This window comes from Lepidochelys kempii, chromosome 1, assembly GCF_965140285.1.
Source record: "Lepidochelys kempii isolate rLepKem1 chromosome 1, rLepKem1.hap1, whole genome shotgun sequence".
NCBI classification, from domain to species: domain Eukaryota; kingdom Metazoa; phylum Chordata; order Testudines; family Cheloniidae; genus Lepidochelys; species Lepidochelys kempii.
The window spans coordinates 296,013,411-296,030,432 of NC_136380.1; the positions used below are offsets into that span (position 1 = coordinate 296,013,411).

The following is a 17,022-nucleotide window of genomic DNA, read 5'->3' on the forward strand; positions in this document are numbered from 1 at the left end:
TCCGATTTAACTGCCCATTCCTGCCTGCTTGAATGCAAGAGAGACTATTCTGCATCATTCCTTTTTGGTTTTGGGGGCCAGAAAGATTTCAGTGGCTCCTTTTCTACCTTTCCTAGGATTGGAGGTTGGCAGAACAGCAGCATGGGAAGCAGGGGAGACTGATTGCTCACTGTTCCTGCATTATTACTTCACATCTCAGTGGGACTGCTCTACTGTCTAATTCCCAGGCAGAAAGAGTATAGTATAAATATAACCTGTAGAATTCATAGCTGTATACAATGGGCTTCTGAAGAAGCAGGTTTGAGAGGAGGAATACGCCGTTTGAGAGGAGGAATACGCAGATTCCACTTATTTTGGATTATGAAGATTTCAAATACTAGCTGCTATTTTCTAGCTAAAATCTTCTATCTGAGGTTTTCTATATTAACTATATCACTGTAGTATCTAAGCTCAGAGTCTCATCATATGTTAGCATCAACTAGCAATAACTCATATTAATGATACCTCACACAGAGCACAATATAAGTGTCTAACTACAAGCAGGAGCAGAGGAGGCAACTCAGTTGACCAGCTAGGATCTACAACAGAACTACTCCTGTGCAGTCAAAATCCTTGCTTAACTTGTAAGTGAAATGACAGACTTTCAGTGTAGAACCATTCTGCTTCTTGTAAAATGCTCCCCACTTCACTGTAAAGATATTTGTGTATAGATGAATATCTGAATCAGTTCAATAACTAGATCCATCTTGTGAATGTATTAACCTATATCATTGCCCGCGAGGGAAGCGGGGAGTGTTGGAAGTGGAAGAGTTTCAGGAACTGATCAACCCAAAGACTTAGAATTTGAGCAGACACAAGTATAGGTCAACACCAGTTTGAGGAATCACCCTAGCCCTACTTGAGAGCTACGAGTTGGGGATCAATTCTTTAGACTATTGGATGTACAAACATACATTATAACTAGTAAAAATATTAAACCAAGTATGGGGCGGGAGGTCAGAGGAAAAAAAGGTCTTTCATCTTCCCTGGTTTGCTTGAGTCTCCCACTGATGAAATCCCAGCCCTTCCAGAAATCTAGTTTCAAAATTTGAGAAACACTTTCTTGTATAGCTACAGTAGCACAAGATGAAAATACTGTTCAGTTATATAATGCTGCTCTACAGTTTTACAGCAAGATTAGATTTGTAATTGAATTAAATTATATTCTAAGAAAGAGAAAACAACTAGTTTGAAGTATCATGTCAAGTGACTAATATTCTGTGCTGTTTTTCCCTCTTCCTCAAGAAAGTATTTGAATGGAACTGTATACTTACCACTGGCATGCAAATTTCTCACTGTCTATTTCTACTATTCCTGGTGGTGGAGCAACATGCTGTGCTGCTCTTGATGCTGTGGAAAAGGAAATAAAAAGATAAATTTGCTGACATATAATGATGATTCTTCCTATAAAATTGAACATCTCAGGCAACACAAAGAATCATCTGAAGTTCAGCGGTTTCAAATTTGATTTGAAATTTGTTTTGTATTTTTGAGAGATCTCTCCCCTCACTCTTCCCCCAAAGAAGTTCATTTTGACAAAATTAAATGTTAGGATTAATTAATTACTTACATCTACAGAGAGATTCATAGACACAAAGTATAACTACATACATTTTAAGAACTCCCCACATCCATGTCTTAAAAGGCAATAGCTTATTTATTACTGAATGATCAGATTTGCTTTAAATCAACTCTGTTTAAATGCATGCCAAGTTGTTTCAAAGATGTAATGAGATGTGTGTGAGGACACGTCTCCAACAAGGTTTTTAGCCACTAGTGTAACTGTATTAGTGCAAACTGCTAGTCTAAATGTACTGCACTAGTATAAACCATGACTTGCACACCTGGCTTGAAACTGGTTTTATGATAGGATGGAATGAAGTAATAGGAACCACCAGAGCCACAGACAGTAAGAAGGAACTGAGAAACAAGTTGGTCCACTTCACCCTTCTTCCCCGGGAGGAGGATATGTCAAGGGTATGAGGCCAGGTGCAGATCCATTGACCCTGATGGCCAAATACTTCTGATCTCAAGTTCATGAGGCACATGAGCACCAACATACAGACACATACATATAGCCAATCACTCAAAGAAGAAATATTGCTTTTTCTCAAGCTTGGTTGACCCCTCTGTCTTACCTCCTCAATTCTTCCTGCCTGCTCAAATATTCTAGCACCTTATATCCCAGGGTGGAACTAATCAGAACCAATTTGAGTTGACCTTAAAGTAATAAAAATTGCCTACATCTTTATGCAAGATTCAAGCACATGACATCAAGATGCTTCAACAGAATAGCAATGCACTCTTGTCCAAGGGTGTTAAATCCTGCCATGTTACTTAATTCTCTTTATAAAAAATGAATTACACTTTCAAATAGGAGACCTAGCCCTGGTGATCCATGCCATCATCATCTCTGTGCTGAACTACTGCAATGATTTGATCACAAAGGCCACACAGAAGCTGCAACTACTGCAAGATGCAGCGGCCTGCCCATGCGGCCAGTTCACAGGCAGTCCTGTAAACCTGTGTTACACTGGTGATCAATGACCTGCAATAGGTCTACACAGAGTTCTATATCTGCTTCAAGGTCTTGGCACGAATCTTTAAAGACTTTGACATGCTAGGACCTAGTTACCGTAAGTCTCTATCTTCCTGTCTAGCACTCCCATTTATGATTAGTAGGAATCATGCAGCTGATGCAAACGATCAGGGGCATGTCATTCTCAATGGTGGTCCCTTGGCTGTAGTATTCCCTATCATTATTCAGAATACTGAGATGGTCTGGGAACAAATAAGGTTTTCCCAACTACTCTCCCTTAATCTATTTTTCAGTTTATGTGCATCCGAGGTGAGGGGGGATGTGCGCTCATGCACCAATTGCGCAAGCACTTCTTTGCTTAAGAAAAATGTTAAAACATGCTCAGGGCACCATTTCAAAATAGTAGTAAGTTTAGTATTTCTGAACTAATTTTTTTCCAAATATGAAAATCACATTCCTCGTTGAGGATTATGTTTGAACTTTTAAATAAAAACGCTTTCAAGTTTTCTGAACACATAAAAGTCTCCGTTGTTCTTTAAAAGTAGGCAAGCAACTTGCAACCACTTAAAATTGGATCAGCTGCTCAAGTTAACTTAAAAACAAAACAAAGAAACACCTTCAAGAGCAGACCAAACTTGGAAAGTTTTCACCAAAGGGCAAACTTTTGAAAAAGTTACAAATCATGGGAAAAGAGGACTACAGAATGAAATGTAAAACAACTACTAATGCTGCCTTAAGATATGTTTTGTGAGTAACACAAATACTAAGATTTTAGTTTGCAGTGGGAAATTATTATTTTGTAGAATGAAAATGTGACTGATACTGGGATATAATTATCTCATCCTTCAATGCTTTCCACATTAATTTAACTCTTTCAACCCAAACCGCTAGGTCACCTGGTTCAGTATCATGCAGGTATTTCAGTATAGTCCTATTAGAGTCAAACATGTTCCATTAAATAAAAAAGCAGTAACTAAAAAGTAAAGTTGTACATGAATGCTTACACTACTTACATGATTAATACAATTTATTCTAGTAACTTGCTTTACAGAGGTGCAGCACATCTATATTTGGAGTTTGCTCCTGTCTAACTACACCAATGTAGTCATATCAAAGCAAAATTCTCTAACGTGGGCAAGGCCTTCAATCGGCTAGCAAAAAGTTTGTCAAGATTTTATGGCTCATACTTTTCTGGAGTCAAGTCACTGTGAACTGCAATGTTTTATAAAAAATGGTTTTGAGAAGAAGAAACTGATTAACTGAGAAAGGTTCTGAATGAGTCGGTAATCCAACAAACCACAATGTCTATTAAGTCCAAGAGGGAAAGGGAAAAAATACTAGGGAAAAACTTAAGTTTATATTTAGCCACAGAAATGAAACAGAAGTACTAGAGTCTTTGAATCTGACCCTGACTTGAATGGGAGTTGCAGCTCACCAACATGTCTCAGGTTTACACCCTTTAGGAGCTTCCGGGAACCACACAAAGGCAGTGTGGGCCTTTAAAAAGTGGTACTTTAAGTATTGAGGGGGGAAAACCGGGGGGCGGGGGGGGGGTGGTAGTGGAGTTGGATTTTTTTGGCAGGGGAGGGAGGGAGGGAGTTTTTAAATTTGAACATTTTTTAAAAAATAGTTAATTATTTTTTTAAAAGCAGCAACTTATGTCAAGATGTGTATTAGTTATTTCAAAGATCTACACTTTTCAAATGGCTGAAAGCACTTGACTCTTGGGTCTCCAGTATGAGCCAAATCCTGCAGGTTTTACTTTCACTGAAATTATGGGAGTGAGGGCAGCAGGACTGGGACAAGCAAGTACACGCTTGATTGTATTATCAGTTGTTTAATTAATGAGAGTGACATTTACATTTGGATTGGATGAGTCACTGTAGATGCCATGATCCAACCATGCCCATAACTTTCTTGATATGCAATGTATACTTGTGAAAAGCACTGATTTAGACATTTTTCTCCTATACTTGCTGTAAGAGGAACCACATAGGTCAGCAGAATGTAATTTTGTATATGAATTTAACAAAAAAATTTCTTGTTAAAAACCCTGTGTGTGTGCGTCAAAAGATACTAAATATCTAGAGTGCAATTTTGACCCTACTAAAGTCAAAGAGTGCTTTATCATTCACTTCAATGGGGCCAGGATTTCGCTCTGAAAATAGATTTCTGCAACTAAACAATATCAACAATATCAAGTACATTCTGAGGTTCTAATGACCTCAACAAAGGATGAACTTTCCTTTAAGTTTTAATTGCAGGTGTTAAACTTTAGCTCACATCACAAATGAAATGTTTAGTGGCTTCAGTGCAGTCATGAGAATTATTTTTCAATCTTCATTTCTATGATTCCATTAGATCTGGTAGCCCATTTTCCTAGAATTTGACCCAAACACTAACTGAGAACATATTTTACATACTGCCACCTACTTACTATTCACACAGAATATAACACAAAATGGACTTGCTACCCCTCTGTGAGTTGTACATATTTTGACGACATGCAAATGAACAGGTTAATTTTAAATAAAAATGTGTAACATATTCATTGTGTACATTTTCAAGATTGACAGCGCTGAAAAATGTTAAGACTCTTTCCATGTTACTTCAGAGTGTTTTCATGTAATGACCAATATTGTTCCAAATATTTATTCAATTAGAAAAAGAAAAAGAATAACTTAACATCCATTTTGCCAGCAACAATACTAAAAATATGCATGTCTGATTTGACATATTGAAGCACAAGTAAATCATTAAATTACACACAGCTATATAGCTATACACATGCACGCAATTATACTGCTACAGATAGAAAAACAGATGGATAGTCACATATGCTATAAAGAATGTTCTACAAAAATACAAAAGGATGTTCTCCTACAATAGCACTAACCTGGGACAGCTGTTGCATGGGCCTGTGAGGAAACATGCTCCACCGCCTGTGGCCTGATTTCAGATACTTGATGGTTGGAGCTCTGATGTTCAATGAGTTTTACAGCAGTAAGTGCATCAGGTCCAAACATCTGGATGTCCATAGAAACCAGACATACTAATGTATCTAAAACATTAAATGCAAAACCAATAACGATATTACAACAAAACAAATATGAGTGTTTGGTACTGAACACACTGATTTGAATTAAACTGACACTTGCTGAAAGAAAAACAAATCCTCACATATTTCTGTGGATTTCTACATAATATTTTTCATGGCATATAAAGCTGATATATAATGCAAAATCCTGACCTGCTTTGGTCTCTATTTTCATTAATACTCTGAGAAAATAAAAATTCAGTTATGTAAATATGCGGCAACAATATGCACATAATACACAGTAACTCCCCACTTAACATCCTCTCGCTTAACATTGTTTCGATCTTATGTCCCTGCTCCATTACAGAACATGCTCCATTTAAAGTTGTGCAATGCTTCGCTATAACGTCGTTTGGCTGCCTGCTTCGTACAGCTGGCAGCCCCGCTATCAGCTCCCCTACGCCCCTCCCACAGCGCCTCCCACCAGCCGGCAGACCACGCAGATCAGCACCTTCCCCCTCCTCCCCCCGTCTCCTGCCCGCGGCAATCAGCTGGCTTGCAGCGTTCAGGAGGGAGGGGGAAGGAGCACAGGCAGGAGGCAGGGGAGGGAGCGGAAGCCTGCATGCCATGTCCTCACTCCTCCCCGCTCCCTCCTGAATGCCACAAGCCAGCTGACTGCTGCAGGCAGGAGGCAGGGGAGGGAGGGTGAAGGAGTGAGGACACGGTGTGCGGAGTAAAGGGGGAGTGGGGCGGGAAGAAGAGGCGGGTTAAGGGTCGGGGCTTGGGGGAAGGGGTGAAGTGGGCGGGACGAGGGTTGAGCCTCCCCTCCTCCCCCCAGTGCTTGCAAAGTAGGGGAAGCTGCCACTGCTGCTGCACAACGTGCTTCTCCTATTCTACAGCACCTTCAGCCTCCTTGCCTGCCTCATTGTCTCCAGTGCCAGTGGGCTGTACCTGTGTGGGGTAAGGCAGGGGCACCTTCCAACTATAGTACTGTACTGTACGGCAAAAAAAAAATTTCCCTGGAACCTAACCCCCCCCATTTACATTCATTCTTATGGGGAAATTGGATTCGCTTAACACCATTTCGCTTAAAGTCACATTTTTCAGGAACATAACTACAATGTTAAGTGGGGAGTAACTGTACAAACACATACATTTTCTAAACTCTGACAAAGTAAAATTTTTGAATCCCGGAATGTGGCACTGTGTCAATTCTTTTTCCTCAACAAATAAACTAATATGAGATTTTGTTTTGCTTCTTCCTCACCTATGCTCTTGTCTACTTTAGCAATCTTTGTGCAGGCCACTTCTCCCATTTCTGTGAGCATGTACAGCACTTCAAGTGCTGAGATTACAAGCAGCACATCTGGTAAAGTGAGATGACATATTATCTCTTTGTAGGATTCTTGATCCACATATTCACAAATTAATACACCATTATCTTCAGCTTTACAAAGATTCCCCAAGATTTCCATGCCTGAAAAACAAATATAGAACAGTATTAAACAGCCAAAAATCATTCTCTTAACTGTTTACAAAAAATTAGCAGTCTAAGACCTTACCTCTCATTTTTAAGAATCTATCCCTTGCCATTAGGCATTTTGTAACAGTGTGAAACATTAGATGAGTAGTTTTGAAATCAACAGGGTCCAACAAAAGCTGAGAGAAGGGAAAAAACATTATTTAAGCTGCAGTCCACGTTGTACATACAGTCATAATAGTCACAGTTCTTAAATTTGCATACCAAATTCAATGCTCAAAAGTCTTTATATATTGGAATATGTTGTCACTTCTGTGAGCATGCAAGACTGTGCTTTAAATGCCTAGAATTCTTAATTATTATTTTTTAAATCGCATTAACCCTTTTCTCTTCTGAAGTATTTGGGAAGAGGCTCTGAGCTTCTCTTTTTTCTTTGAGTCTTTACAGTAAGGAAAATAACTGAATTCCTAGGCTGTCATCAGGATGGATATGAATGTTTTCCTGAGCCCTGCGAAACAGTAGCAGTCATTAGGGATGAACTTCCCCCTGCGGCTTTCACCATCCTTTGTCCTGTTTGTACAGCACCTAGTACAATGGGGTCCTGGTCCATGACTTGGGTCCCTAGGCACTATGATAAATACTGCTACTACTACCACCACTATTGCACTCTCAAAGGCCCTCCCACACACACCAGGACCATGCAGATATCCATGAAAACACCATCCTAGTCAGAGTTCTATCAGTAGCTGAGCACTACAGTGTCTCCTTCCCTACTATTTACTCATTACAGGATTTCAATATATACACAATATCAAACTTTATATTTATCGGTGGTGTATAATGCCATAAAATGGAATGAGTTGGCCGTTTACTGTTTCTTCTTACATCTAAATATCTTTGAAAAGAAAAAGTCTCCCTCACTGATGATATACCCATGTGTATGTGACCTTCCCAAAGTCCCCCTGGTTTTCTCATACTTATTATTATAAACTGTGTATTGATACCTATTATCTGGTCACACAGGAATTCTTGTACTGTCATAGTGTAGTTATGATTTATAAAGTATAACCTGTATGAATATTTTTCATTTTTAAAGTAATTCCCCGGTGCCCTGGAATTTTAATTGAAAATCATAGATGATTTGAAGGATCACATGCCCCCACACAACTCCATTCCCTCACATGACTGTGCTTAGGCAAACTGGGGGTCCCACTCTACATCTGATTCCTAGCCTCGTGCATTCTGTTGAAATCTATTATTTGCAAATTCAAAGCAATTATTCACTACTACTTCAAATAAACACAAAAAAAAAAATTAAATTTAAGACATCAGTCAAGCTACTTAATAAAAAAGTAGCACCTTCTCCAAAGTATATTTACCTCTGCTGCAATATTTCCTAGTGTGTCAAGCCCCAATTGTCTTAGAGAAATAAAATGACTATGAGCAGAGAGTAGCAGGAACCGAAGACAGGTACGATTAGCTGCCAAAAGTTTAACGTTTCCCTCCTCAAAAGAAAGATTTCGCAATATCACTGCAATCTGAAGTACCCGTTGCCCTTCAATATCATTAATGCCCAACTTGCGAGGTGGATGAAATAAGGATTCCCATATCCATTCTTCTGATGGAACATCTACAAAAGAAAAAAATCAACTTTAGCTATTCCTTTTCTATATTTACCAGAACTTATCTAATCAGTTTATTCAAGACATCTCACCTTGAGATTTGTTTCTGTCAGAAATGAGGTCACGTACTTCATTATCCTCGACAATATCCTTCCAAAACTGAGAACAGAATAAAAAATAAAATTGAATTTCTAAAGTGTGATGTTTCCTTTAAAAACACATTTGTTTTCTCTTCTGCATCTTTAAAATATTCACAAATGGTTATGGATGTGTTTATCACCGTTCCATCCCTTGGAAAAAATCCTCTTCCCATTCATGTCAGCTACTATTGCATCTTAAAGATGATCTCTGTCTAAATAATGGTACATTCTTCACTCCAGAGCTGAAACGTATAATGTTCAATATATTACAGCTGCTTTAAAGAAGTCTTCCTGCCATCCTTCCAAGACACCAAAGGTACTCCATCCACAATCAACCAACAGGATCTGAGACCTATTCCTATTCCACCACAAGGAATTCAAAGTACTTTACAAATTAAAGGCCTGATCTGCAAATCTTTACTGTGTGGCTAGTCCGACTACAGTCAAGATTAATCATATGATCAAGGATATGCAGGATCAAGCTCATAAGCTAATAAAATATATAGGAATCACTTAATTCACTACTAAAATATAGCTGTCTCTTAGGTGAAATGCAACAGCTTTATCATCACAGAGGAAAACCCAGGAAACAATTTAGGACAAGAAATGAAAATTATTATAGCCAGATTAATTATAGCAGAATTTTTGGTACACAGCATAATTACCCAAACTAGACTGTGACCATGATACTAAGGTTCACACCCCTACCCTCTTGAAAATGCTATGGTTTGTTATGTTTACCTGTATTGAGAAAGGGTTTGCACACTAAACACATCTAAAGTGCTTTATACAAATATTCAGAAAATTTCTATGACAGGCCAGAAGCTCAGTTTTATGTCACATTTGAAAGATGCCATCTCACGCTGAAGAATGCCTCCAAATATCACACTGGGCACTTTGACACAGGAGTTTTACCTCTCATTTGAACATCTTGAATTATTGAAATTAAAGAGACAGCCCAGATTAGAGCAAATTCAAACTTTATACTGCCGTGGAACAAAAAGGTTTCTCATTTGAAGGAAATTTCTCTTCTTAATCCTGATGCTATCAGCAATATTCACAGAAGTGTGGGGGTATGTCTACACTGGCAGAGTTACATTGCCGTCAGTTACAGCGCCACTCAGAGTGCAGAAGGGAAACTGCTGTTGTGTGTTCACACTGTCAGCTACCTGTGCAATAGCATGTTCACACTTGAGGCACTTGCATCGGTATTCGGAGTGGTGCACTCTGGGCAGCTATCCCACAGAGCATCTCTTCCTCTTCTGCCGCTAAGAGTTGTGGGAAGGCGGAGGGGGTCCCAGGGCATCCTGGGTCCTGTCCCAATGCCCCGTGATGCATTGATTCATATCCCAGCAATCCCTGTGCTTCCGTCCACATGTGGTGCCATCTTTCAATGGTTTGTGTACTGCACGCTCTGCCTCTTCAGTCTGCAAAAATGGATCCCATACTGTTGACCAATATGCTGCTCATTCTCACTAACACGTCACGAGTGGCAGTGGAGTTATATCTTCAACTATAAAGGCAAGAGGAGTTTGACATTGATCTCGCCACGCATAGTATTTACGATACAAGATTGCTTTGGCATTCACGGAGGTGCTGACCACAGCGGAACACTGCTTTTGGGCTCGGGAAACAAGCACTGGGTGGTGGGATCACATTGTCATGCACTTCTGGGATGACTAGCAGTGACTGCAGAACTTTCGGATGAGGAAAGCCACATTCAAGGGACTGTGTGATGAGCTCGTCCCAGCCCTGTGGCACAAGGACACGAGAATGAGAGCTGACCTGTCGTTGGAGAAGCATAAGGCGATTGAACTGTGGAAGCTGGCTACTCCAGACTGCTACTGATCAGTCACTAACCAGTTTGGAGTGAGAAAGTCGACCATTGGACTCATGTTGACAGAAGAGTGCCAGGCCATTAATCGCATCCTGCTCCAAAAGACCATGACTCTGGGCAACGTGCGTGATATTGTGGATGGCTTTGCACAAATGGGCTTCCCAAACTGCGGAGAGGCGATAGGTGGCATGCATATTCCAATTCTGGCACGAGACCACCTAGCTACCGGGTACATTAATCGGAAGGGGTATTTTTCTATGATTCTCCAGGTGCTTGTAGATCACTGTGGGCATTTCACCGATCTTAACGCAGGCTGGTCAGGAAAGGTGCATGACTCACGCATGTTTCGGAACACTGGCTTGTTCAGGAAGCTGCAAGAAGGGACTTTCTTTCCGGACCAGATGATCACCATAGGGGAAGTCGAAATGCCCATTGTGATCCTGGGAGACCCTGCCTACCCTTTAATGCCGTGGCTTATGAAGCTATAGATGGGGCACCTTGACAGCAGCAAGGAGCGGTTCAACAACAGGCTGAGCAAGTGCTGAATGACTGTTGAGTGTGCTTTTGGCTGTTTAAAGGCCCACTGGTGCTGCCTATATGGGAGGCTGGACCTGGCCAATGACAATATTCCTATGCTTATAGCCGCAAGCTGTACGCTCCATAATATTTGTGAGGGGAAGGGTGAAAGCTTCACTCAGGGTTGGACCACTGAGGCTCAGCGCCTGGAGGCTGAATTTCAACAGCCAGAGACCAAGGCTATTAGTTGGGCGCAGCGCGGAGCCATAAGGACCAGGGATGCCTTGAGGCAGCAATTTGAAGCTGAAAGCCACTAATATTTGTTGCTATGCTTGGGAGTGCAGTGCCTGTAAGGTTAGGAGGTGATTGTGATTGGTGCAGACGATGCACTATGAAGGTTTAAGAAAACTGCCTGTTGCTTTGCAGGGCTCTGTTTGCTTTCAATTAATGGAATAAAGATTACTTTCAAACCAAAACAATTCTTTTTATTAAAAAACAACATCCTGAGGAGATAGACAAACAAAAAAACACATCAGCACTGTGTGGGGTGGGCAAAGGAAGGATCCCAGGAGAAGGTGGGGTCCCAGGACGGTTAAAAATTTGTGTAAGTCCAGGTATCATATGCAACCTTGAAATCCCTGCAAGCTGCATGGACACTTTTGAAAGGCACCATAATAGAGGCTCAACTTAAATGTATACCCCAAATTAAAAAACATAATAAAAGTACTATAAAAGAGCCACCGTGGCTTAACAACCATGTAAAAGAAGCAGTGAGAGATAAAAAGGAATCCTTTAAAAAGTGGAAGTCAAATCCCAGTGAGGTAAATGGAAAGGAGCATAAACACTGCCAAATTAAATGTTAAAATGTAATAAGAAAAGCCAAAAAGGAGTTTGAAGAACAGCTAGCCAAAAATTCAAAAAGTAATAACAGAATGTTTTTTAAGTACATCAGAAGCAGTAAGCCTGCTAAACAACCAGTGGGGCCCCTGGACGATCGAGATTCAAAAGGACCACTTAAAGACGATAAAGTCATCACAGAGAAACTAAATGAATTCTTTGCTTCAGTCGTCATGGCTGAGGACGTTAAGGAGATTCCCAAACCTGAGCTGTCTTTTGTAGGTGACAAATCTGAGGAATTGTCACAGATTGAAGTGTCACTAGAGGAGGTTTTGGAATTAATTGAGAAACTTAACAGTAACAAGTCACCGGGACCAGATGGTATTCACCCAAGAGTTCTGAAAGAACTCAAATGTGAAATTGCGGAACTATCAACTATGGTTTGTAACCTGTCCTTTAAATCAACTCCTGTACCCAATGACTGGAAGATAGCTAATGTAACGCCAATATTTAAGAAGGGCTCTAGAGGTGATCCTGGCAATTACAGACCGATAAATCTAATGTGTGTACCTGGCAAATTAGTTGAAACAATAGTAAAGAATGACAGGCTTCAGAGTAGCAGCCGTGGTAATCTGTATCCACAAAAAGAAAAGAAGTACTTGTGGCACCTTAGAGACTAACAAATTTATTTGAGCATAAGCTTTCATGAGCTATAGCTCACTTCATCGGATGCATGCAGTGGAAAATACAGTAGGGAGATTTTATATACCCAGAGAACACGAAACAATGGGTGTTACCATACACATTGTAACGAGAGTGATCAGGTAAGGTGAGCTATTACCAGCAGGAGAGAAAAAAATCTTTTGTAGTGATAATCAAGGTGGGCCATTTCCAGCAGTTGACAAGAACGTCTGAGGAACAGTAGGGGGGGGAAAATAAACATGGGGAAATAGTTTTACTTTGTGTAATGACACATCCACTCCCAGCCTTTATTCAAGCCTAATTTAATGGTGTCCAGTTTACATATTAATTCCAATTCAGCAGTTTCTCGTTGGCGTCTGTTTTTGAAGTTTTTTTGTTTGTAATATTGTGACTTTTAGGTCTGTAATCGAGTGACCAAAGAGATTGAAGTGTTCGCCGACTGGTTTTTGAACGTTATAATTCTTGATGTCTGATTTGTGTCCATTTATTCTTTTATGTAGCGACTGTCTGGTTTGGCCAACGTACATGGCAGAGGGGCATAGCTGGCACATATCACATTCGTAGATGTGCAGGTGAACGAGCCTCTGATAGTGTGGCTGATGTGATTAGGCCCTATAATGGTGTCCCCTGAATAGATATGTGGACACAGTTGGCAACGTGCTTTGTTGCAAGGATAGGTTCCTTGAGTTAGTGTTTTTGTTGTGTGGTGTGTGGTTGCTGGTGAGTATTTGCTTCAGGTTGGAGGGCTGTCTGTAAGCAAGGACTGGCCTTGTAAAAGAATAAAATTGTAAAAGAAAGAATAAAATTGTCAGACACATAGAAGAACATAAATTGTTGCACAAAAGTCAATATGGTTTCTGTAAAGGGAGATCATGTCTTACTAATCTAATAGAGTTTTTTGAGGGGGTCAGCAAACATGTGGACAAGGGGGATCCAGTGGACACAGTTTACTTAGATTTCCAGAAAGCCTTTGACAAGGTCCCTCATCAAAGGCTCTTATGTAATTTAAGTTGTCATGGGATAAAAGGGAAGATTCTTTCATGGATTGAGAACTGGTTAAAAGACAGGGAACAAAGGGTAGGAATAAATGGTAAATTCTCAGAATGGAGAGGGGTAATTAGTGGTGTTCCCCAAGGGTCAGTCCTAGGACCAATCCTATTCAACCTATTCATAAATGCTCTGGAGAAAGGGGTAAACAGCGAGGTGGCAAAGTCTGCAGATGATACTAAACTGCTCAAGATAGTTAAGACCAAAGCAGACTGTGAAGAACTTCAAAAAGATCTCACAAAACTAAGTGATTGGGCAACAAAATGGCAAATGAATTTTAATGTGGATAAATGTAAGGTAATGCACATTGGAAAAAATAACCCCAACTATACAGGATTCTGCTTTAGCTACAACTAATCAGGAGAAAGATCTTGGAGTCATCATGGATAGTTCTCTGAAGATGTCCATGCAGTGTGCAGTGGCAGCCAAAAAAGCAAACGGGACGTTAGGAATCATTTAAAAAGGGATAGAGAATAAGACAGAGAATATCTTATTGCCCTTATATAAATCCATGGTACGCCCACATCTTGAATACTACGCACAGATGTGGTCCCCTCATCTCAAAAAAGATATACTGACATTAGAAAAGGGCAACTAAAATGATTAGGGGTTTGGAACGGGTCCCATATGAGGAGAGATTAAAAAGGCTAGGACTTTTCAGCTTGGAAAAGAGGGGACTAAGGGGGAATACGATAGAGGTATATAAAATCATGAGTGGTGCGGAGAAAGTGAATAAGGAAAAGTTATTTACTTGTTCCCACAACAATGGTTCTCCCCTGCCCCCAGTGACAGCAGAGTGGCGCAGGAAAGTTACCCTTAATGGGGCAAGAAACAAAGCAGCTCTGCCAAAGAACCTGCGGCAGTAAATTGCCCAGTATCTCCATGAGAGTTTCGTGGAGATCTGAGGCAGATTCCTGTGAAGTGAGGGAGTCAATCAACACTCTGTTCTGCCGCTCAGATTAGGCATGTGGTGGTACATGCATCATGCAGACGCAAGCCTGCTTTCTGCAACCCTCCTGCCCCCAACAATTCCTTCAGCGATACCCAAAATCAAAGCCACTTACCAGGGGCTTCCTCTCCTGTTTGCGCTTCACCAAGATCCGACAGCTGTGACTGGCTAGCCTCCTCCAGGGTAGAGAAGAGCTCCTGGCTGCATACATCTCTGACCTCTGAGTCATCCTCTGCCTCTAGGTCCCCCTCCTCATGCAAGATTTCCTCCTCCTGGCTCGGTTCACTCTCAACTGGCACGTGAGCCACCGAAACCTCCACAGTGGACTTCGCAGTGGCGGTGGGGTGGCCACCAAGTATTGCATCCAGCTCTGTGTAGAACCGGCGGCTCGTGGGCGCAACACCATTGCGGCAATTTGCCTCCCGTGCCTTGTGGTACGCATTCCACAGCTCCTTCCCTTTGACCCTGCACTGCAGTGTGTCCCGGTTATAGCCCCTTTCTGTCATGCATCGTGAAATCTGTCTGCAGGTATCATAATTCCTATGGCTGGAGCGCAGTTGGGACTGAACAGCCTCCTCTTCCCATATGCTGATGAGGTCCAGCAGCTCGGCATTGCTTCAAACAGAGGATCGCCTGGTGCATGGAACAGGCATGGTCGCCTGGAAAGATGCGCTGAGACCACTGCACGTGTCACCGAACAAACAGGAAGGGGACTTTCAAGGAATTTGAGGGGTGGTCACCTTAGGGCAGAGCAGTAGAGTTCAAACCAATGACCAGAGAGACGAGAACAGGTATTGTGGTACACCTACAGGAGGCCAATCGTAGCGCTGTAATTGACCAGGGTATCTACACTGGCACCGCAGCGCTGTAGCCCCGGTGCAGAAAGATGTACACCTCTCGCTGGGGTGGTATTTTACAATGCTGCAACTGCGCAGTTTCTGCGCACTAAGTAGCTTGGCAGTGTGTACACCTCAGCTGTTAAACCGCAAAAAGCTGTTTTACTGCGCAGAAACTTGCCAGTGTAGATAAGGCCTTAGGCGTGAAATTAAACCTCTAAGAGAATGAAACTTCTATTGCGATCATCACTTTGAGCTAGAGGGGGCCCTTTTTAAAGAGCCTGAGCTCAAGGAAGAGGGGTTTTGTCATTTTTAAAAGATGTGTGCAAAACCAGATTGCCTTGAATTTTACTTGTCAATGCAATATTCCCTTTTTGATGTTACTCTATTGGAAAGTGATGAAGAGGGTAAACATGCAAATTTCACTGGTGATAACAAAAGGAGGATGATCTTAGAATCATGCCAGAGACTTACTCCTTTAATTTCTCTAGTGTTTGTATTTTTAAAAACATGGAATAGGTGGTGTATCTTCAAATGCACATCTTCAACCTTAATTTTAAAGTCTTTGGAAAGGCTCAGAGAACTAAGCCAATTAGGAATGCAGGGTTACTGCTGTTGCCAGTGCTCTTGCAGTGATACCCAAAATCATAAGATGCTCTCACAGTGCCATAGCATTAGTTAGACTGACCGTCCAACAATATGCTCTTGGTTTCTGTAAAATATTCAGGCTAAAAGTCCCAAAGGAAGCACTCTCAGATTTAAAAAATGTATCTATCTAATGCGGTTGGGTAATTTGAAGTTATAGAAGCGTAGACTTTCTGCCCAGAGGTAAATCATCCTGGACTCTGTCATGAGGTATGGAACAAGAGGACTTGGCAATTTGTTCTCTCTGCAGAAGCTGACATCAATGTCATCTTGGCATAGGCTTATTAAAAAATACTAAAATTCTAACACTTGGTACAATTGATGAGCTTTTTAAAAATTATTTTTAACCACAATAGGTACTGAAGTTGAGGCAAAATATCAATACATTGCAGGAGCAGAGCAGCCGTAAGTAATGGGCAGTGCAATCTCAGCCTTTTGACAAGGATATCAAATAACATCAGCATTTTCTCCTGAAACAATATAATTTTCAAATCCAACTTTTTCACCAATTAGCCCCATGTTCCAGGAACTGCCAAAAAACGTTTGGTGGTGACACAGAAGGCATCATAACACTGTCATCAGGGGGGCAATGATGAAGGACAAATTCATCCACACGTTCCTCTTTATAATATGTATCTAATAAATCCCCCAATGCTGGCTAGAGGAAATATTAAGCACCCCAAAGAAAGATCAGAGCTGTCTCTTGAGGTCATTTAAGTGAAGGACAATTGGCAGTATGTCTCTCTGATGACTTCTTTAACGATGTTGCTACTATATAAAGGGCTTGTATCACTTC

At 41.0% G+C, this 17,022-nt stretch overlaps 1 protein-coding gene across 1 annotated transcript in view; it reads right to left on the reverse strand.

Annotated features, from left to right (window-relative positions):
- The window catches only part of ARID2 (AT-rich interaction domain 2), a 166,747-nt gene that overhangs the window by 63,923 nt on the left and 85,802 nt on the right, over positions 1-17,022 (reverse strand). Inside the window, exons 7-12 of the mRNA XM_073327994.2 lie at positions 8,810-8,876; positions 8,475-8,725; positions 7,178-7,274; positions 6,883-7,092; positions 5,475-5,639; positions 1,314-1,389 (exon numbers count right to left, since the gene is read on the reverse strand). Coding sequence (XP_073184095.2) covers positions 1,314-1,389; positions 5,475-5,639; positions 6,883-7,092; positions 7,178-7,274; positions 8,475-8,725; positions 8,810-8,876 — 866 coding nt within the window. The remainder of the gene's footprint in view (positions 1-1,313; positions 1,390-5,474; positions 5,640-6,882; positions 7,093-7,177; positions 7,275-8,474; positions 8,726-8,809; positions 8,877-17,022) is intronic.